The sequence below is a fragment of the Aquarana catesbeiana genome, linkage group LG11, assembly GCF_042186555.1.
Source record: "Aquarana catesbeiana isolate 2022-GZ linkage group LG11, ASM4218655v1, whole genome shotgun sequence".
Taxonomy (NCBI): Eukaryota; Metazoa; Chordata; class Amphibia; order Anura; family Ranidae; genus Aquarana; species Aquarana catesbeiana.
This window is the reverse complement of record NC_133334.1, coordinates 186,321,935-186,345,806: the sequence shown is the minus strand read 5'-3', so window position 1 is coordinate 186,345,806 and position 23,872 is coordinate 186,321,935. Positions and strand designations below refer to the sequence as shown.

At 40.9% G+C, this 23,872-nt stretch overlaps 1 protein-coding gene across 14 annotated transcripts in view; it reads left to right on the top strand.

The window, feature by feature from the left end:
• The window catches only part of DUS2 (dihydrouridine synthase 2), a 1,383,726-nt gene that overhangs the window by 1,258,332 nt on the left and 101,522 nt on the right, over positions 1 to 23,872 (top strand). For 12 of the 14 annotated variants that reach the window (XM_073605117.1, XM_073605118.1, XM_073605124.1 and 9 more), the window contains 2 exons: positions 3,621 to 3,708; positions 8,611 to 8,769. In XM_073605117.1, the coding sequence (XP_073461218.1) occupies positions 3,621 to 3,708; positions 8,611 to 8,769 (247 nt within the window). The remainder of the gene's footprint in view (positions 1 to 3,620; positions 3,709 to 8,610; positions 8,770 to 23,872) is intronic. The other 2 variants (XM_073605126.1, XM_073605125.1) reach the window with 1 other exon arrangement.

The window sequence follows — 23,872 nt, the reverse complement described above, 5'->3', positions numbered from 1 at the left end:
CCTTGGCTAGAATTTATCCAGCAACCTTGAATGTCCGTTGGAGGCACTGCGGGCTTCGGGGCAGTTACTTACATATATGGTGGGAGTGCCCGAGGCTTAGGCCCCTTTGGCAAGATATCAGAGCCCAGATAAAGGTTATAGTGGATATCGATATGAATGACTCCCCATTGGAGTTTTTGCATCACGTGGCATCCATCCCTTTTAGTAATTACAGTAAATCGGTTCTGCCCCACCTCCTAAATGCTGCCAGGTGCCTGATCCCCATGCATTGGAAGTCAGCCCATATTCCTGGATGACCTAACTGGATCCGTCTGGTTAATAGTATTATGGTGGGGGAGGATTGGTTGGCTACGTGTAAGGACAGATATGAAAAGTTTTATAGTGTTTGGGCCACCTGGATACATTATACCTCTAGTGCCAAGCAGGTGCCATAGTTTACTACCTCTGGACCTTATTTGCCTCTGTCTTTGTTGCCAGAGACCCAAACTGCAATACTTTAGTATAATACTACTGAGGCTGGGACTGGCATGCTGCGGACCCCCAGACTATCTGTGATACCAATAATTCTGATTCTGGATATAATGCTGACTGTTTTCTGTTTTTCGTTTTATTTATCGTTCGTTTTTTGTCATTCATTTGGTGTATGGCCTTCCCACTCCCCTTCCCTCCCCCTCCCCTTTTTAGCCTTTCCCCCATTTCTCATACCCCCCCCCCTTATTTCTGTCCCATGTCACATTCTGTTTACGGTATCGTTTATGGGTGTACTGACCTGGTTTGGTATGATAGTTTATAAGCACAACCCCTAATGTTACTGGGGAATAAAAAGGTGGAGTCATGTGATGTTTGCATCTGTGTGAACCAAAGAGTTTTCTGATGCTAATCTTGAATGCTTGTGACTTTTGGTCCTTTGCTCTTCTGAGCGTTTTTTGCTTACTATATGTTCTTTTTTGAAAACCAAAATAAAGATTATTTAAAAAAAATAAAAATAATATACACTGATTTGGGTTATTTTTTACCAAAGAAATTCAGCAGAATACCTTTGGGCCTAAATTTATGAAAAAAGATTATTTGCAAAATTTTCTAACAGAAACTTAAGAAAATATTTGTTTTTTTTTTTTAAATGTGTTTTTTTTTTTGATTATATAGCAAAAAAAGAAACAGTGGTGATTAATTATAATTGAAAGTGTGACAGTGCTGAAAAATAGCCTGGACTGGAAGGGGGTGAAAGTGTCTGGACTTGAGATTGGTAATCACCACCCTCTTGATATGCTTCTGCAACCAGTTTTCTATCCAGGTACATACGATCTTGTCAATGCCAAAAGACCTTCATTTGTAAATTAATAATTTATGGAGTACTATATCAAAAGCCTTAGCGGAATCCAGATACACTACATCTACATCTCTATCCTAATTACAGCTAACCACCTCATAGAATGCTAAAAGGTTCGTCTGGCAAGTAGTCTTTCATAAACCCATATTGGTTACTACTAATGATACTATTCCCATCAGCAAATTCTGATATGTGTCAGGAACCTAGGGCCAGTCCGTGCTCATTTTCATATACATGCTCATAGTTGTGTAACTCAACGTTTCTCAACATTTTTCAGTCAACTCGAGGCACTCACTTCTAAAATGTAAAAAACTAAACTAATAGTTTGACATATTGCAGCAGCACACACACGTAAAACACCCAAATTGAAGGTGATTTATTTTTACATATTTAAACATTGTTATTGACTAGCATTCCAGCATTTCTTCCCCCTTTCTCTCCTCTATGTAGCTAGTGTGACCCCAGTGCTGACAGAGAGGGGCAGGGGGTCAAACAAGGATGCTGTGCAGGTGCCCAATGTCCTCTTTATTTACCAGTGATGTCAGCGATTGTTAGGATGCTAGTGGCTGGCCTGCACAGTGCCCAAGGTTGTAATGTTACACAGTGAAAACCTGTGGCCTTGTGTAACAAAAAAATCAGGTTTTCTCTATGCATGCTTATCAGTGCCCAGTAGGGGTTCTCTGAGATCATTCTAGCCTTCTATCTGGGATAATTGGCTGTATATTATCCCTGCTGGAATGATGAGATTTTTTTCTGTGAGAAAGAAACTAAAATGGCCATAAGGTAAGGTGGGTGTGGGGAGTATTTTCCTGGTGCAGAGGATTTTGAGGAGGTCAGCGCCCCCTGATTTGAACTGGGCTACCTTGCTTGACAGAAGGCCTGCAGTGTCAAGCTTACCCAGGGAGTGGTGTCTCAGGGGTGCCTGAGTAGCACTATGGGTTTGGGACCACATTGTGTGAAACTGCACCAGGCCACGAAACTAAGCTTTTTTTGTCACATTGGCGCTTTTTTTATTCTTTTATTTATTCACGTTTTGTCACTTTATATAGGTGTTTTTTGCTTTTACTTGCAGATGGTAGGTTTTTGGTCTTCAAGCCTACCCTGAAGTATAGAGGGAGGTTGTGTGGCCATTAGGTTCCTTCCTCCCTGGCCTTGGAAGGGTCTCTTTTCAGGAAAGCTCCCCACCTAGTACTCGTTGGTGGGCTTTGGCTGATCATGAGAAGCAGGGTCTACCAGGCCTTTTGGTCAGGTGGACTTGAGTATGCCTTGCGCCTGTCAGGAGTCTTGCACCTCAGGGGGCCTGGGAGTGAACCAAAGACACAGCCTAGTGAATTGTTTGTGCTTGTGTGTTTACATACGATTTCTGGCTCATCTTGGTGTTTTATTTTTGCCCAGTGCATCGCAAATTGTATGCATGTCTGACATGGTGCCAATTGATATTTCTGTGACCTTATCATATAGTGAGTCCACATAGTGCTTACAGGCTACAGTGGCGTCATGCATGATGTGATGGTTCAGGAAACAAATTAGCCCCATTTGAAATGACCTAATCCATCCATTTTTTTCTCAAATGTCTCAGGAAAAATAATGCATTATTGATGCTGAAGATTCTGGGAAACATATTAGGCAAACTGAAATAAAAATGTATGGTAGCTGTGTGAATGATTGAGACATTCGCACAGTAAATCATTTTTATACATAGACCCCTTAGTGTTAGTCTCCATCACTAGCCTATATTTAAAGCAGAAGTAAAGTTAAAACCTTACTAACACTAAACCTAGTCTCAGCCACATTCTAAGACTAATCTATCTAGCCTTGTAAAGTAAAAATATCTATACTTGTTCTGCAGCCCCTCTGGTCCGATCCCAGCATCAGCTGTCAGCAGCAGCTTCAGTGTGTGGGAGGGTGCAGGAGAGGCAGCCGACAGCGGAAGCCCCATGGTAAGTCTATGGGTGATGTTACTTCCCAGGCATTTCACAGCCGTCGTTGGTTTTCTCCTGAACACCGCAGCCACCGCTGGAGACCAGACCGGAACAGCTGCGAATCAGGTAAGAACGATTTTTGCTTTACAGCACTAGACAGATTATAGGCTTAGAATGTGGCTTAGAGTTAGTTAGGTTTTGAAGTATAAAAACCATTTTCTTGAAATATATAGCATGCCTAAAGTATTTTTTCTGTTATGTATAAAAATTCTTTAGCATACATATGACATTGCACTGAAAGATCAAGAAGTGAATGCGTCTGGGTCCTATTTTGTATGTCTTATGATTGCTTTATTTTTCTTTCATAGAAAAGACTACTTGCCCCAAATCACTCCAAAAATGGTCCTCCTAGAATGGTGCAGAAAGGAAAAGCTTCCTCAACCTGTATATCAGACTGTAAGTTTTTCATTAATTGTCATTTAAACACTATTCCTCATTTTAGGATAGTGGGCAGGGACATTCGAATCCATCTTTTGTCCCTAGGCCGACTGTACACAGATACAGCCTAATACTATAGATCAATATATTTCAAACTGCATTACAGCTGTAGGTGAGGTTGAAAAAAGACACAAGTCCATCAAATCCAACCTATGTGTGTGATTATATGTCAGTAATACATTGTATTTCCCTGTAGCTGTTTCTGGCTTGTTACCCACCCTTTGTGTGGCAAATAGAAACAGTTTTCTTCTATGAACTAGGGCTGTAAACTTACCGTATATACTCGAGTATAAGTCGACCCGTGTATAAGTCGAGGCCCCTAATTTACCACAAAAAACTGTGAAAAACCTATTGACCCGAGTATAAGATGAGGGTGTGAAATTCAGCAGCTACTGTAAGTGGAAAAAGAGGGTCAACGATGCCCATCTGCAGCTACATGCCTCCCTGTGTCCTGTGCATGTGTCCTGTGCAGTCTACATGTGTCATGTGTCCCGGTGTCCTGTACATGTGCATGTGTCCTGTGTCCCTGTGTCCTGTACATGTGCATGTGTCCTGTGTTCCTGTGTCCTGTACATGTGTCCTGTACATGTGCATGTGTCCTGTGTCCCTGTGCAGCCTACCTGTGTCCTGTGCAACCTCCATGTGGCGATCTCCATCCTCCCTGTGGTGATCTCCATCCTCCCTGTGGCGATCTCCATCCTCCGATCAGCGTGTGATAATACCAGCCGGCGGCCATTCCACTGTTCAAAAGCCACGCCGCCTCCTCATCTGTAACACTCAGCAGTCAGCGGTCAGCCTATCACGGACATTCTCTCATTCTCATACCACGGACAAGGATGAGAGAATGTTCGTGATAGGCTGTACACTGACTGCTGGGAAATGGAGTGTTCAGCCTATCACAGACGAGGAGGAGGCGTGGCTTTTGAAAGCATAATAAAAACATGTCCGAACTATTGCACCTGCCAGATGAAGACCTTTGGACCACTCGCGGCATCCTTTACTTGCATCAACTTACCACAAATGGAACTCTCAAATCCTTTAATATGCTTAAAGAAGAATTCACACTCCCCAATTACATGATGTTCAGATTTTTACAAGTCAAACATGCGGTTCAAACGCAATTTCCAATATCCCCTCCCCAACCCACTCCAAATGTTATCATGGCGATAGTTAAAAACACGGACCCCAAAAAACTAACATCGCCATTCTACAACATACTTATCACCCCAATGGCCACTAAACTGGCATATGAGCTCAAGCCCCACTGGAAAAGAGCGATAGGATCTATAGAGGACGAGGAATGGGAGGAGGCCATAGAATCTTGCAAGGTAGTCTCACCCAAACTCCCTGATAGATTGACCCAAATCTACATACTCCATCAAGCATACCTCACCCCACTTAGAGTGGCTAGATATAGGAGCTCCCAGTCCACTATGTGTCAGATGTGTGGGAAAGAGACAGGCACATTCATTCACTTACTGTGGTCGTGCCCCAAAATACAAGGTCTATGGACACAAGTGGTGACATTCCTACATGACAATATGGGCTCTCCAGGAACACTAGACCCCAAAACATGCCTTATCGGGATACTATTTGACTCTATTGACAAATACACTAAGACGTTTATGCATGAGACGCTATTTCTAGCACAGAAAACGATAGCCAGAAAATGGATGAGACCCTTACCCCCAAGGCTTTCGGACTGGAAGGTGGAAATAAATAATTCCTTACCATACAAAAAATTCATGTACACTAATAGAGGGTGCCCCACGAAATAAAACAAAATCTGGGATAGATGGTTACAAGAATCGGATACCTGCTCATAGTACAACCTGAACATCGCACAATAGATAGATATTAAGTTATAGATTGCTAATCCTATAGGAACTATGAACGAAACGCATGGCCACACTATGGAACAATTCTTTACCTTGTACCCAAACAGAACATGTGAACATAACTGTAGATTAAGCTTTTAATTGTTATTTACATACCTTCATGACATGTTTGTACCCTGAACAGTATGTTATGACATGTATGCACTATGGACAAATAATAAAACTTTTTTGTTGATGAAAAAAAAAAAAAGATGGTAGTGACCGTTTGGGAGAGCTGGTTGGAATTGATCGATTCTGGGACTCCTCTTACCCGGAGGTTGTTGCACCTTTCGCGATTGTCGAGGTCTTCCATGTGGCGATTAATTTCTCTAAGATGGACGCCGTGTGATTCTGTTATCTGCTGCACCTGACATAGAGATGAGTCATGGCGCGCTTGGGTTATTTCCACCTCTTCCACTCTGAGTGACATAGCTTGAATGTCAGACCTCATGTCAGTGATGGCTGCCATAAGTGTATTTTTGATGTCAGCCGTGACACTGCAGAGGTCATCTAGATTCAAAGCAGGGGAATGTCTCTGCTCTGCGATCGTTCCGGCCGAGCTCCGGAGCAGTGGGGGCTGTCACTCGGGGAGCAGGACTCACGTGAGGAGGCTGCTTGCGATGCCTGCATCCTTGCCTGCCTGCTGCGTTTCTTGACCCCGAGGAGATCAGGATCTTGTTGCTGAGACACTGCGGGATGTTCTCACCATTATAAGGCTGTTCAGTGGTCTGAAAAGCTGAAGTAGCTGGACCTCGTGGATGGGAGCTCCAGTTTAACACGTCCATCTTGGAACGCCACCAGACCACGCCCCTCTGTTTTATTGTTAACCATCATTTGCTTAGCAGGTAATCCATTCAGCTGCAGCGCGGATTTATTTATCTTGACAGCAACAGCGTTTGCTCCCACGATACATAAAGCCGTGACTCCAGTGCTGTAGGAGGTGATTTCACCACCACAGTTAAAAAAAAAGAGCATATATGCCGAAGCATGGGGGAAGCAGGACTGGAGGAGCGATTTGCTCCTAACTTTTGGGGTGGATGTCCCCATGCTTCGGCATATATATATATTTTAGGCACAGGTTGCATTAAAAAATGTTTTATTTCTTACTATTTTTTTTGTATTTGCTTTGCAGGTATGGTATGTCTTACTGTTATACTGTAATGTTACTTTGTTTTATTGTTGACCATCATTTGCTTAGCAGGTACGCCATTCAGTTGCAGCGCAGATTTATTTATCTTGACAGCAACAGAGTTTGCTCCCACGATACATAAAGCTGTGACTCCAGTGCTGTAGGAGGTGATTTTACCACCACAGTTAAAAAAAAAGAGCATATATGCCGAAGCATGGGGGCAGCAGGGGTGGAGGAGCGATTTGTTCCTAACTTTTGGGACGGATGCCCCCATGCTTTGGCATATATTTATTTATCTTGACAGCAACAGGCTTTGCTCCCACGATACATAAAGCCGTGACTCCAGCGCTGTAGGAGGTGATTTCACCACCACAGTTAAAAACAAAATGGTGCATGTATGCCCATCATTAGAAGTGGGTGGATGAAGGGAGGTATTCTAATGGTGGGCATACCCACCGATCAATCTCTTTTCTTTCGTTCAGCCCACAGGCTGCATGAAAAAAAAGATTACAATATATGTCCAACAAGGACCAGCAACGTACTGGTATGTTGCTGGACTTTGAGTGGTTATACCAGAATGATGCCTGTGGGTTTAGGTATCATCTTGGTATCATTCTTTTCAGCCAGCGGTCGGCTTTCATGTAAAAGCAATCCTAGTGGCTAATTAGCCTCTTTTACAAGCAGTGGGAGGGAATGACCACCCCCCACCGTCTTCCATGGTTTTTTCTGGCTCGCCTGTCCCAACAGGGAACCTGGGAATGCAGCCGGTGGTTCCGCCAGCTGACCATAGAGCTGATCAGAGACCAGAATGGCTCCAATCATCTCTAGCATTTCACGACTTAGATTTCGCCGGATGTAAACAGCGCCATTGGGAAATTGGGAAAACATTTTATCACACCGATCTTGGTGTGGTCAGATGCTTTGAGGGCAGAGGAGAGATCTAGTGTAGTGAGTAGTTTTTTGTTTTTTGTTTTTCATTGGAACATGACCCTCAATGACGTTATATTAATTATGACCGATCTCCCTTATGGGCAGTTTGTTTTTCTATCATGTTTTAGTGCTTCTTCCAAATACCATTCTAAGACAAATGCATAAAACACATTTTTTTCTAACACTCTGTGGCCTGTGTCCACATGCGCACTGCTAGGGTTTTGGACCAATTTTTCTGCCTTATTCCCTCCGGGAGCTGCAATGCCTTCTCGCCGCCCCTCCCCTGTCCCCCCTACCCGATTGACATTGGGTGCAGGGACGTGGGCGGGGCTGTTCCGACTGCTGCTTGTGCAGTCGATGCCTTGGCACCTCTGCTGACACAAGCAGGTGTCACCATCTTGGCTGACGGTGGGATGGACGTCTGGGGTTCAGTGAGCGGCCTCTGCCCTGACTCTGGCTTCCATCCTAAATGTCATGCCTTGCGTGACGCTGGGTAGGGTCCACTCGCTACACAGGGAGCATTTTAAACTGTCGTTTTTTTCTCATTTACAGCCAGTTCCTACACTGACACATAATTTGTGTAGTCTGCACCTGTTACTACTGGTGTTCACTCCCACTGGGCGGGGTCCGCTCATTACATAGGGAGCATTTAAACACACTTCTTTCATTCACAGTCAGTTCACTGACTGATACACATCTTGTGCAGTCTGCACCAGACATCACTGGTCCTTACTCCTATATCAGCAACACCAGGTAACTACCACTATCATTTTGACATTCATTTCAGGATTTTACCAATTTCTGGGGACATGTGCTGTTTTGATACCAGTTTATACTCATTTTATTTGGGCTCCTCTCTTTGATTAGTTTACATTTTTATATTTTCAGTACCATTTGGTATTTCATATTTTTATTGATCCACAGAATGGAGCCCATTTGTCCCATTGTTCCAGATACTCTGGGTTACACCTACATTCATGCTCCTTGTGTTCCTGTTGGACCCTATTACCACAGCTTCCAGACCAAGCATTCATTTTGGCCCTAGCACCCTGGGGGTGTGTTTGTTTCACACTAAGCAGATATGTGAGTCTTACAGTGATAACTACTTTATCCTCCCTGTATGTATATTCTTTCTTTTCCAATTTTTGTCTATGAATGGTTGATTTTGATATACTTACCTCTCCTTATAGATGTAACATGCATCCGCCCCTGATGATTGGATAGATCCCATGAAGCGCGTCTTCACTTTGACTCCTTAGATTAGCTACAATATACACACCTCATTTAAAGTCCCGACCCTCTTTCTTTATGGAGGAGAGATCTAGGGTCTAATAGACCCCAATGTTTTCAAAAAAAGAGTACCTGTCCCTACCTAGTGCTATCATAGGGGATATTTATATTCCCTGAGATAACAATAAAAATGATAAAAAAAAAAATTAAAGGAACAGTTTAAAAATAAGATAAAAAAGCAAAAAAAAAAAAAAAATATGCAAGCGTCGGTCTGGCGTCAAATGTAAACAGCAGAGGAAGTGATGTAATCTCTCCTCATGAAGCCTTTTCATTCTGGCTTCCGAGGAGAGAAGACATCAAGTAAGTTTGCACCAACACTACACATACAGTAGAACACGCAGGCACACTTTTCACCCCCCCTCCCCTGATCACCCCCCTGTACCCCCTGTCACAGTGACACCAATAACAGTTTTTTTTTTTTCTGATTATTGCATTGGTGTCATTTTGTGACAGTTATAAGTGGTAGGGCAGTTAGTGTTAGGCCCCTTTAGGTCTAGGGTACCCCTCTAAACCCCTAATAAAGTTTTAACCCCTTGATCACCCCCGTCGCCAGTGTCACTAAGCCATTGTTTTTCTGATCGCTGTATTAGTGTCACAGGTGACGCTAGTTAGGGAGGTAAGTGTTTAGGTTCGCCGTCAGCATGTTATAGCGTCAGGATCCCCCATATACTACCTAGTAAAGGTTTTAACCCCCTGATTGCCCCCTAGTTAACCCTTTCACCAGTGATCACCGTATAACTGTTACGGGTGACGCTGGTTAGTTTATTATAGTTTCAGGGCACCCTCCGTTTATTACCTAAAAAAAGGTTTAACCCTCTAATCGCCTGGCGGGTGATATAAGTTAGGTTTTAGGGTCAGATAGGGTCTGCGTCGCCCCAGGCAGCGTCAGGTTAGTGCCAGTACAGTTAACACCCACGCACGCACCATACACCTCCCTTAGTAGTATAGTATCTGAAACACAGTGTTAGCGGGATCAGCCCATATACCTGCTAGCACCTTCGTTTTGCCCCTCCACCCAGCCCAGCCCACCCAAGTGCAGTATCGATCGATCACTGTCACTTACAAAACATTAAACACACATAACTGCAGCGTTCGCAGAGTCAGGCCTGATCCCTGAGATCGCTAACAGTTTTTTGGTAGCGTTTTGATACAGTCGCTAACAGTCAGGAGCTTTTTGCCTGTGAGTCTCACTACTGTACCACTAAATTTAGAGCCCAAAATGGGAAATCGAAGGTACACTAGTGAAGAGGCCTAAACGTTTCTGAGCATGACAGATAGTGAAGAGGAAGTCACTCATCTGTCAGATTCAGGCTCCGAATACGAACCTGTAGACAGCAGCGGCTCCATGACAGATAGCTCTCACGACGAAGTTGTGGTCCCTGCCAAGGTCAGGTGTACCAGACCCCAATCTTCTGCTGTTGAGGTGCAAGAACCGCAGGGATCTCATATGGAGAAGAGAAGTACTAGCGCCGCTATTCCTTCTGGTGAACTGGCAAGCACCAGCGGCCTGGTCATACATCCAGCACTGCAGTAACACTTGGTGATGTGGCGAGTCCCATAAGTGCAGTTCAAGCTGGCGAGGTGGCAAGCACAAGTAGTGTCCCGCTGCCACCAAGAAGACAAACACAGGCCCGTTGTGCCCATAGTGCCCTTCCTGCTGCATTCGCCAATCCTAATTGGGATCCCACCACTTCTGCAGCACCCGTACTTCCCCCATTCCCTGGCCAACCCCGCATTCATGTGGAAACAGTTGATTTTACGTCACTTGATTTTTATTCGCTGTTTTTCTCCGAAGATCTCTATAGATCTATTGTGGACCAAAGCAATTTGTACGCTGGTCAACACATCGCCACTATTCCCCAGTCCTCCCTTGCCAGAGATTGGAAACCAATTACGGTTTCCAAATTTAAGATCTTTCTGGGCCTTTCCTTCCTCATGGGCATAACCAAAGAGTGAGTTGCAGTCATATTGGTCCACTGACCCAATTCACCATATGCCCGTGTTCTCTGCTTCCATGGCCAGGGCACGACACGAGCAGATTTTGCGGTTCATGCATGTCAACAACAATGAACTCTGTCGTCCTCATGGAGACCCTGGACACGTTCAACCAACGTTTTGCAGACTTGTTTACTCCCCATCAAGTTGTCTGAGTTGAGTCCCTGATTAAGTTTTCTGGCCGCTTGTCATTAAAACAGTACCTTCCCAGCAAACGTGCCAGATACCGGGTCAAGATGTATAAGCTCTGTGACAGGGCCACAGGCTATACATGTAGTTTTATGGTTTACGAGGGAAGAGATCGTCACGTAGAGCCAACAAACTGCCCTGACTAGGAAGCGCTGGTAAGATTGTGTGGGACTTGGTGTCACCCTTATTTGGAAAGGGGTACCATATGTATGTGGACAATTATTACACGAGCGTGCCACTTTTTAGTCACCTTTTTGATCATCAGATTGGAGCATGTGGCACCGTGCAATCTAATCGACGGGGCTTTCCCCAGCGGCTTGTAGATTCCCGTCTTAGGCTGGGGGAGAGAGCCTGATTGAAGTGTAATAACTTGCTCGCTATGAAGTGGAGGGATATTAAGAATGTTTTCATTCTTACCTCCCTTCATGCAGACACGACTGTCCAAATTACTACGGCGACTGGTGTTGTGGAGAAACCCCTCTGTGTCCATGAATATAACCAAAATATGGGAGGGGTGGACCTCAACGACCATTTGTTGGCACCATACCTAGTAGCCCGTAAGGCCAGACGCTGGTATAAAAAAGTGTCTGTATACTTATTTCTATTGGCTTTGCTTAACGCTCATGTGCTATACAGAGCTTCAGGACGGACTGGATCCTTCTTTAAATTCCAGGAAGAGATCGTCATAGCCCTTCTGTTTCCAGACGGTGCTCCACCTCACCTTCCCCAACCAAATGCGGTAAGCTGGCTGCATGAGATGCATTTTTCTTATGTCCTCCAGAGTACCCCTACCCAACGAGCCCCCCAAAGAAAATGTCATGTCTATAGAAAGCGTGGATATAGGCGTGACACTCGCTATTATTGTCCCTCCTGTCCTGACAATCCTGGTCTTTGCATTGGTGAATGTTTTGAGCGCTACCATACACTAGTTGAGTTTTAGCGTAGGGTACAGCATTGCACAGACTAGGCACACTTTCACAGGGTCTCCCAAGATGCCATCACATTTTGAGAGACCCGAACCTGGAACCGGTTACAGCTACAAAAGTTACAGTTGTAAAAAAAAAATAAAAAAAAAAAAAATACACAAAAAAAATATAAAATAAAAAAAACAAAAATAGTTGTCGTTTTATTGTTCTCTCCCTTGTTCTGCTCTTTTTTACTGTATTCTATTCTGCAATGTTTTATTGTCATTATGTTTTATCATGTTTGCTTTTCAGGTATGTAATTTTTTTATACTTTACTGTTTACTGTATTTTATTGTTAAACATTTTTTTTATTTTCAGGTACGCCATTCAGCTGCAGCGCAGATTTATTTATCTTGACAGCAACAGCGTTTGCTCCCACTATACATAAAGCCGTGACTCTAGCACTGTCGGAGGTGATTTCACCACCACCGTTAAAAAATAAAAAGAGCATATATGCCAAAGCATGGGGGCAGCAGGGGCGGAGGAGCGATTTGCTCCTACCTTTTGCGGGAGGATGCCCTCATGCACCTTTTGAGGGTGGATGCCCCATGCTTCTGCATATATATATTTTAGGCACATGTTGCTTTAACAAAATGTTTTTGTTTTTTTGTATTTGCTTTGCAGGTATGGTATGTCTTACAGTTATAATGTAATGTTACTTTGTTTTATTGTTAACCATCATTTGCTTAGCAGGTACGCCATTCAGTTGCAGCGCGGATTTATTTATCTTGACAGCAACAGCGTTTGCTCCCACGATACATAAAGCCGTGACTCCAGTGCTGTCGGAGGTGATTTCACCACCACAGTTAAAAAAAAAAAAAAGAGCATATATGCCGAAGCATGGGGGCAGCAGGGGCGGAGGAGTGATTTGCTCCTAACTTTTGGTGCAGATGCCCCCGTGCTTCGGCATATATAAATGGTGCATGTATGCCCATCATTAGAAGTGGGTGGATGAAGGGAGGTATTCTAATGGTGGGCATACCCACCGATCAATCTCTCTTCTTTCGTTCAGCCCACAGGCTGCATGAAAAAAAAAGATTACAATATATGCCCAACAATGACCAGCAACGTACTGGTATGTTGCTGGACTTTGAGTGGTTATACCAGAATGATGCCTGCAGGTTTAGGTATCATCTTGGTATCATTCTTTTCAGCCAGTGGTCGGCTTTCATGTAAAAGCAATCCTAGCAGCTAATTAGCCTCTCTTCCAACAGGGAACCTGAGAATGCAGCCGGTAAATCGGCCAGCTGACCATAGAGCTGATCAGAGACCAGAATGGCTCCAATCATCTCTATGGCCTAAGAAACCAGAAGCTAACGAGCATTTCATGACTTAGATTTCGCCGGAAGTAAACAGCGCCATTGGGAAATTGGGAATGCATTTTATCACACCGATCTTGGTGTGGTCAGATGCTTTGAGGGCAGAGGAGAGACCCCATTTTTTTTCAAAAAAGAGTACCTGTCACTACCTATTGCTATCATAGGGGATATTTACATTCCCTGAGATAACAATAAAAATGATAAAAAAAAAAAATAAAGGAACAGTTTAAAAATAAGATAAAAAAGTTAAAAAAAAACCCTGCCCCCCCCCCCCCCCCCACCACCACCCCCCCCCACCCCCGCTCTCACACAAAGGCGAATGCAAGCGTCGGTCTGGCATCAAATGTAAACAGCAATTGCACCATGCATGTGAGATATTGCTGCGAAGGTCAGATCGCGGGCAGTAATTTTAGCAGTAGACCTCCTCTGTAAATCTAATGGTAACTTTTAAAGGCTTTTAAAAATGTATGCAGTTTGTCGCTGCTGCACGCTTGTGTGCAGTTTTAAAGCATGTTGTGTTTGGTATCCATGTGCTCGGCCTAAGATCATCTTTTTTATTTCATTAAACATTTGGGCAATATAGTGTGTTTTACTGCATTAAAATTAAAAAAGTGTGTTTTTTCCCAAAAAAATGAGTTTGAAAAATTGCTGCGCAAATACTGTGTGTAAAAAAAAAAAAAAAAAAAAAAAAAAAAAAAAAAAACATCCACCATTTTAATCTGTAGGGCCTTTGCTTTAAAAAAAATATATAACGTTTGGGGGTTCAAAGTAATTTTCTTGCATAAAATTTTTTTTTCATGTAAACAAAAAGTGTCAGAAAGGGCTTTGTCTTCTAGTGGTTAGAAGAGTGGGTGATGTGTGACATAAGCTTCTAAATGTTATGCATAAAATGCCAGGACAGTTCAAAACCCCCCAAATGACCCCATTTTGGAAAGTAGACACCCCATGCTATTTGCTGAGAGGCATGTCGAGTCCATGGAATATTTTATATTGTGACACAAGTTGTGGGAAAAAGACAATTTTTTTTTTTTTGCACAAAGTTGTCACTATGATATATTGCTCAAACATGCCATGGGCATATGTGAAATCGCACCCCAAAATACATTCTGTTGCTTCTCCTGAGTACAGGGATACCACATGTGTGAGTCTTTTTGGGAGCCTAGCCGCGTACGGGACCCCAAAAACCAAGCACCACCTTCAGGGTTACTAAAGGTGTAAATTATTGATTTCACTCCTCACTGCCTATCAGTTTCGGAGGCCATGGAATGCCCAGATGGCACAACCCCCCCCCCCCCCCCCAAATGACCCCAATTTGGAAAGCAGACACCCCAAGCAATTTGCTGAGAGGTATGGTGAGTATTTTGCAGACCTCGCTTTTTGTCACAAAGTTTTAAAAATAAAAAAAAAAATACATTTCTTTTCTTTCTTCATTTTCAAAAACAAATGATAGCTGCAAAATACTCACCATGCCTCTCAGCAAATAGCGTGGGGTGTCTACTTTCCAAAATGGGGTTGTGCCATCTTTTAGCATTTTATGGCCTTCAAAACTGATAGGTAGTGAGGAGTGAAATCAAAAATGTATGCCCTTAGAAATCCTGAAGGCGGTGCTTAGTTTTCAGGGCCCCGTACGTGGCTAGGCTACCAAGAAGTCCCACACATGTGGTATCCCCGTACTCAGGAGAAGCAGCAGAATGTATTTTGGGGTGCAATTCCACATATGCCCATGGCATGTGTGAGCAATATATCATTTAGTGACAACTTTGTGCAAAAAAAAATAAAAAGTTTGTTGTTTTCCCACAACTTGTGGCAAAATATAAAATATTCCATGGACTCAACATGCCTCTCATCAAAGAGGTTGGGGTGTCTACTTTCCAAAATGGGGTCATTTGGGGGGGGGGGGGGGTTTGTGCCATCTTGGCATTTTATGGCCTTCAAAACTGTGATAGGTAGTGAGGAGTGAAATCAAAAATTTACGCCCTTAGAAATCCTGAAGGCGGTGATTGGTTTTCGGGGCCCCGTACGTGGCTAGGCTCCCAAAAAGTCCCACACATGTGGTATCCCCGTACTCAGGAGAAGCAGCAAAATGTATTTTAAATGTATTTTGGGGTGCAATTCCACATATAACCATGGCATGTGTGAGCAAGATATCATTTAGTGACAACTTTTTGAAATTTTTTTTTTTTTTTTTTGTAATTCAATCGCTTGGGACAAAAAAATAAAATATTCAATGGGCTCAACATGCCTCTCAGCAATTTCCTTGGGGTGTCTACTTTCCAAAATGGGGTCATTTGGGGGGGGGGGTTGTACTGCCCTGCCATTTTAGCCCCTCAACAAATGAGATGGGCATTCATGAACTAAAAGCTGTGTAAATTCCAGAAAATGTACCCTAGTTTGTAGACGCTATAAGTTTTGCGCAAACAAATATACGCTTATTGACATTTTTTGCGCAAACAAATAAATATACGCTTATTGACATTTTTTTTACCAAAGACGTGGCTGAATACATTTTGACCTAAATGTATGACTAAAATTGAGTCTATTGGATTTTTCTTATAACAAAAACTAGAAAATATCATTTTTTTTTTTTCAAAATTTTCAGTCTTTTTTTCTTTAATTGCAAAAAATAAATCGCAGAGGCAATCAAATACAATCAAAAGAAAGCTCTATTTGTGGGAAAAAAGGACGCAAATTTCGTTTGGGTACAACATTGCATGACCGTGCAATTACCAGTTAAAGCAGCGCAGTGCCAAATTGTAAAAAGTCCTCCGGTCATTGAGCTGCCGAATGGTCCATGGCTTAAGTGGTTAAATACCTGCTTAAATATATTTACTTTTTTTTTTGGAAAGGTGATCTCATTTTTTTTGCCATCATTATTTGAAAATGAAAAAAACATACTGGTGTTGAGGGCCTTAATACATGAAGCTTGGAAATGGTGCACTAAATACATCATTGCATATGTCATACACAGAAGGAGGAGGAAATTAAGTGGTTAATATACAGGTCACATGCAGTGGCAGAAAGGGGATGATGTGGTTTCTGTACAGATGTGTAGAATAAAGGAGGTGAAGGGTTAAAATACAGACCTCCTAGAGAGACAGGCTGGAGATCATTTATGTAGGAGCCTTGGAAGGTGGGAGCATGAAATGGTTAAAAAACAAAAAAAAAAAACGATACTAGTGTCAGTGAAACAGAATAAATGTATCTGCAACTGCTGCCGATCCATTTATTCTTTCCACAGTTACTACGCTTTCTTTCCCTCCTCTGTTGTAAGTGGAAGGGGAAGGATATTTTGTCAGCATTAGCTCCTTTTTATTCTATTCAATTTGAAGGTTATGCAATTATGTAGCAATTTTTATGCATTTCTACACAATTTTGCACATGCAATGTCACTTTATATGCGTTTTTTTCAACTTGAAGGTTATGTGATTATTTTGCAATTTTATGTGTTTCTATGCAAATTTGCACATACGTTGTCACTATATATGCGTTTTATGCAATTTTGCACATGCTTTATATAGCACTTTAACTAATTCAGCACTTTATTTATAGTATTCATTTTATCACTAGAGCGCGACACCATATATGGAATTTTATTTACTTATTGTTGGTGCGGTTTGACCAGTTCGGTGTCTGCTGCAGCTAGTGTTCCGTTGTTTATTGTTCTGGTAGTGCGGAGATATTCATTCTTATTTAATGTGGGATGTCAGCTGCTGCTTCTCGTAGAAAAAATATTTTTTTTATTGTATCCTTTTGCCGGTACAGTAAATATACAGATTGTGGGCAGGAAGTGACTAATCAATTTCTCAGGGTGTTTCTCAAATGTTTTCATTGGGTTTAAAAGTAACACTGTATGGATATCCCTATTGGTTAAAAATAGGATTTTTTTCATGATACTTATCTGTAAAATCCTTTTCTTTTGAGTACATCACAGGACACAGAGCCGGTTATTATAATAACTACTTGGGTTATATGCCACCTATAGGTAAATGGAAACTGGTATATCAATCAGAACAATAAAACAGGAAGCCCTCACCCATATAACCCCCCCCCCTACACAGGAAGCACTTCAGTTTTGTAGCAAGCAATAAATTCCCAAAAGAGGGGAGGGACCTCTGTGTCCTCAAAGAAAAGGATTTTACAGGTAAGTATGACGAAAAAATCCTATTTTCTTTATCGTACATCACAGGACACAGCCGGTTATTATAATAACTACTTGGGACGTCCCAAAGCAAAGACCCTTGAGGGTAGGGAGACACTATCATAGAAACTGCCACCAGAGAAGGACCTACTCTACTATTTGTAATACGCTGAGACCAAAGACAGTAGCCTCCACATTATTGACCCAAGATACTCCCACACACCTGGTAGAGAATCTCTCACCAGAAGAAAAATGGGATTTTGCCCTTTAAACCATTAGTTTGCTAAATATTCAACCTGGATGCCACCTGCTCTTTCTGGGCTCTTCTGGCAGCATAAACCAGGATTCCTGACCTGTGCCGACAACTCAAGTAGATCTTGACTGCCTGAACTACCTCTAGAGTATGTAGCGCTCTCTCCTGCTAACTGGGGATTAGGAGAAAAAAAAAAGGCAAGACACTGTCTTATTTCCTTGTCAAAAGAAGTTTATTGAGTATACAATGTTATAAAGATACATAAAGTAAGTTTACAAGGATCTATAAAGTAAGCTCATTGTTTTACAGTAGGGTTTATATAGGTAAATATCATGAAATTTCAAATATTAAACATTGGGTTCACGTAAACCTAAATTAAAGATATATGTCATTTCCTTAGTTACTTTTGTAGGTATTTAAATGATTTATACCTACTATACATATTGTTTACAGGTAGAGTGTATATAGGTCAAATAAATTCTGATAATGAGCTTTAATCGTAAGGTGGAGAAAAGGAAAGAGAAAGAAGAAAAAGGGTAGAAAGGTAGAGGTATGGTCCACAAGGTTGTCCCGCTCGTCAGTTTATTATTCTTTTTAGTTCTCTTTGAAGCCTTAGAATGGGTGTCTCTGTAAGTCATTTAATCTGTTACCATGGCAACAGGACAGAGTCATTGAAGTTTGACAGGAACTGTTGTTTTATCCAAGGATGCCAAAGTTTTTCAAATTTTGGAATTTGATTTTGATCGATGGCTACCATCTTAGCATGGGACATTGTATTATTCATTCTGTGAATTGTTTCTGCTAGTACCAATGTAGGAGATTTCCATGCCTTGGCCACTGTTTGTTTTGCAGCCGTTATTAGTTGGATCATAAGTTTGAATTGAGAGAGTGTTAACCATTCCGGTTTTAGATTAAGTAAAGTTTTATATATGGATCTGGTTGTATTATTTTTTTAAATATTTTAGATGCAATCACGAAGACTTCCTTCCAGAAGGTTTGGATTACTGGGCACGTCCACCATATGTGTAAATGTGTGCCTATTTCTGGGCATCCTCGAAAACAAAGAGCTGAGGTATTAGGTGAATATTTTGCCACTCTAGCGGGTACAAGGTACCAGCGAGTTAGGACTTTATAATTTGTCTCTAGTGCTAAGATGTTGGGTGAAGATGACTTAGATGTGAGCCATATATTAGACCAGTCTGTGTCTTCTAAAGTTCGTCCCAGGTCCTCCTCCCACCTCTGAACGTAAGAGGGTCTATTAAGATTTGCTACTCCATATAATTGATTATAAAGTGATGAAATTGTACCTTTAGCAAATGGATCTTTTGTACAGATTGATTCAAAAATGGATAATTGGGATAATGGAGTATCCCCCTTTAGGAATGGTGTATAGAAATTTTTGATTTGGAGATATCTAAATATCTCAGTTTGGTAGATCATATTTTTCTCTAAGCGATGGGAATGAAAGGAATGATTTAGATGCTATGAAGTCATTTAGTGTCTGAATGCCTGATGTTGTCCAAGCTTTAAAAGAATTTGGGTAGATCCATGCCGGATAAAAGGCCGGATTTCTGATAAAAGAAAGGAGAGGATTGTGTGGAGATTGTAACTGATATTTGGTTTTTAGTTTATCCCAGAGAGATAAGAAGTGTTTAGTTATGGGATTATGAATTTTAAAGCGGTCTTTAGGATCAAGCCATAATAAGTTTGATATTAATAGAGGGTCATTTTCTGAAGCCTCTATAAATACCCATAATGGGATTTCCTGTTTTGCATGGTATTTGGACAGACTGGCCAAATGTGCTGCTCTGTAGTAGTTAGTAAAATTAGGGTATCACCAGGCCTCCTTTATTTTTGGGAAGATGTAGTGTGTGTATAGGTATACGTGGTTTAGAAGAGCCCCATATAAACGAAGTTGCTCTTTTTTGTACTATTCTCAAAAAATAGGAAGGAATTGAAATAGGGAGGACTCTGAATAGATAAAGCAATTTGGGTAGAATAGTCATTTTGATTGCATTAATCTTCCCTATCCAGGATAAAGGAAGTTGCGACCATTGTTTTTTATTAGGTTTGTGATCTGTCTTAATACAGGAGGATAATTGGTTGAGAATAAGTCAGAATGAGATGCTGTTAAATGAATTCCAAGATATGGGATTGATTTTTCTGCCCATGTGAATGGGAGTGCAGCCCTAGCCGGGATCAATTCCATGTTTGTGAGTGAAATATTAAGCACTAGGCATTTCTTAGGATTAATCATAAGGCCGGATAGGGCTGCAAACCCATCAAGAGCTGGTATTAAGTTAGGACCAGAGACCTGTGGTGATGATAGAAAAAGTAATATATCGTCTGCAAATATACATAATTTGTGTGTAATACCTCCTACTTCAATGCCAGTTATAGTTTGGTTTGTTCTGATGTATTGGGCCATGGGTTCGAGTATAAGGGCAAATAATAAGGGAGATAATGGGCAACCCTGTCGGGTACCTCTTTCGATATTAAAGGCATCAGATTTGTATCCAGCATATTTTATATAGGCTTTGGGTTTATTATATAATGCTTTGATCCATGTTAAAAAGTGGGGTCCAAAACCCCATTTTTGTAATGAATATTGCATATATTGCCAGGATACTGTGTCAAATGCCCTCTTAATATCGAGAGATAGAAAACATAAAGGTATTTTCCGTTTTTTAGCAATATGTGCCAATAACACTGCCCTGCGTATATTATCGCCTGCCTGTCTATTTGGCATGAAGCCTACTTGATCTCTATGTATTAATTTTCCTATAATGCTATTGAGGCGTTTTGCTATTATTTTTGCTAATAATTTAATAGCAAGGTTTAACAGAGAGGCCGATAATTCACACAGGAAGTATCATCAGAAAGGGGTTTTGGGATCATACAAACAATTGCCATTAATGTTTCTTGCCGAAAAGAATGTCCATCTAGAAGTTTGTTAAAAGTTTCAGTGAGAATGGGAGAGAGTATTTCGGAGAATGTTTTATAGTATAAAGCCGAGTAGCCGTCTGGGCCTGGTTTTTTATTAAGTTTTAGGTCTTTTATGGCGTTAGCAACTTCATCTATAGTTATAGGCTCATCCAAACTGCTTTTTTGATTCTGAGATAACTCAGGTAAGGTTATTTTTGAGAAGAAGGATTCAACCTCTGTAGGATTAAATTCATTGTTTGTCTTGTATAAAGTTGCGAGATGTGAGTGAAATGTATGGACTATTTTAACTGGATTACAAGTATAAACATTTTTTGATAATTTCAAACGTATTGGTTTGAAAGATTTGTTAGTTGAATTTAATGCCCGAGCCAAATATGTACCTGGTTTGTTTGTATTCATGTAGAAATTGTGTTTGGAGCGTTTGAGGGATTTATCAACTGACTCAGTGAGAAATAGATCGTATTCCAATCTAGATTTTTCCAGATGAGATTTTGTACTCTGAGATGGATTATCTTGGAATGATATGTAGGCTGCATTAAAATTGAGTTCTAGTTTTTTTGCTAGATTTTTGCGTTCCCGTTTAAATAGTGCCATTTGTCTTTGTATTGTACCACGCAAGACAGGCTTATGAGCTTCCCACAGTGTTATTGGGGAGATGTCTGTTGTATTATTAATTGATATGTATTCCTTTAAAGCTTGTTCAATGGCCATCTGATGTAGTGGGTGTTTGAGCATTATGTCCGGTAAGTACCATGTTGGGTCATGCGCTTTTGGTATGGCTGAGGCTATAGTAGTGTATACTGCATTATGGTCAGACCACGGAATCAGAATTATATCTGATGCAATAATTTCTGGTATCATTCCTATTGTTAGAAAAATATGATCTATTCTGGTGAAGGTTTGATGAGGGTGCGAGAAATAACTGAATTTCTTTTTCATTGGGTTACTTTCTCTCCACGAATCTACCAGATTGTATTTGGAAAGAAGTTGAGAAAAAGGTAATCTAGAGGTTATTTTGGATGGTGTAAAAGGTGATTTATCTAGAAATGGGAGGAGGACCTGGTTCGAATCCCCACACATTCCTATTTTCTGTTCCTGTTCCTATTTTGTGTGTATTAATCACTTGTAATATATGTGAGAGGAATGGTGTAGGTTGTTTGTTAGGAGCGTAGTAGGAAATCACCGTGATTGCTGTATCCATTATTTAACCCATGAGTATCAGGTATCTACCTTCTGGGTCTTTAATTTCTGATGATAAGGTGAATGGTGTGGATCGGTGAAATGCAATTAGAGTTCCCCTTTGCTTGGTACAGGCAGAAGCCGTGTAAATTTGTTGATAAAAAGGAGAAATGTATTTTGGAGTAGAATCTTTGGTGAAGTATGTTTCTTGGAGTGAGCCTTCTTGTTATGGAATGTACGGAAGGCTTTGGTCCTTTTTTGAGGGACATTTATTCCCTGAACATTCAGGGAAAGTATATTCAGTGGTGCCATGGCAACAGATCAAATAGTTTTGACTTACTTTTTGTTATGCAGAGCTGACTGCGCAGATCAACCTGTGTGGACTGAAGAGATGAAAAGATAGAAAAGAAACCAGTGAATTCTGGAGTAAAGAGTAAACAAAAAACATATGAGATTAGATGATACATTGTATAAATTATTTTTTGCAAGTAATCACAATTTACCCGTGAAAGAGAATAAATATCTCTCTCAGGGGAATAAGTGCCTTCGTCACACTCCCACATAATATGGTTGGGAGAATGAGGAGGGCTAATGGGGGTACACGGATCTTCCGCTTACAGGAGAGAAGTGCTATGTCAAAAGACATCAAAATGATGTTTTATTAATTGGAGTGCAGAATATAGTTTTTGTTGAAATTATTTATTCCAGGGTGGTTGTATATGGTTAGTCTTGCCCTAGGCTAAATAATTCAGTTAGAAAGGTACTGTTAATAACTTTGGTATTGATGAAGATAGTTTGAATTGTTTTGGGATTTTAACCCTTTTAGAGTAAACAATTACATATTTTATTCATATGTAACTGTTTAGATATGTTAACTCATAAAATTGAGGTTGTATTGCTTCAGATTAGAATAAACAAAAACCTAATTCTAGGAACTAGTTAGGTAATAATATATTTGTTTTAAGAAAAAAAAAGAAAAAGCTTCCATTACTTTTGGATTATTGAACATATTTGTCCTAAAAAGTAATAAATCTATTGTTATTACCTGATAATATATAACTGAACAAGAATTTCCTTATTTCACTTATATATTCTAAGGCTATATGAATCAGAAGCAATAAGAAATATAACTGGAATGTAACATGATCCCACACAGTGTGTGACTATCAGAATGCAGTTACATTCAGTTATAAATACAGGTTTTTTATAGAGAACCATCTCTTAGTATAATAAATGAAGAGATATCAGGAATTAGGAAGTCAGTCCATTGAATCTTCTTGGTCCATGGATGATGTGGCATAACCGCCTCTTTTGTGAGAATGATGATTCCCATTTTGTTCTGGAATTTTCTGGGTGCTGCCTGAAGGTGAAGATGATGCCATTCTTCTGCGTGTGGGAGAGTTGCTGCTTGTGGGTTCTGTCAGATTTAATTTTAAAAGGGTTTGTTGTAGTTCATCTGCTGATCTGCTTCTGTAAATTGTACCTTGGTGGTTAAATCTGACTGAAAAGGGGAAGCCCCATTGATACATAATGTTGTGGCGTTGCAGTTCCATTAGTTGGGGTTTCATGGATCGTCTTTTAGTAATAGTAAATTGGGATAGGTCAGCAAAAATTTGATAATTGTGTCCTTGAAAATTAAGTTCCTTTTTTTTTCTCTTGCAGCAATTAGTATTTGTTCTTTCGTTCTGTAATAATGAAATTTTGTGATTCTATCACGTGGGGGTCCATCTTTCTTTTTGGCTGTGAGGGCTCTGTGTACTCTGTCCAGTTCTAAACGTTCAATAGGGATATCTGGCTTTAGTTCCTGTAATAGAGCAGTAATAGTAGATTGCAGGTCTGTCACAGTTTCAGGTATTCCCCTTATGCGCAAGTTTGAACGTCTGGCTCTATTTTCTTAATCTTCGAGCTTAGT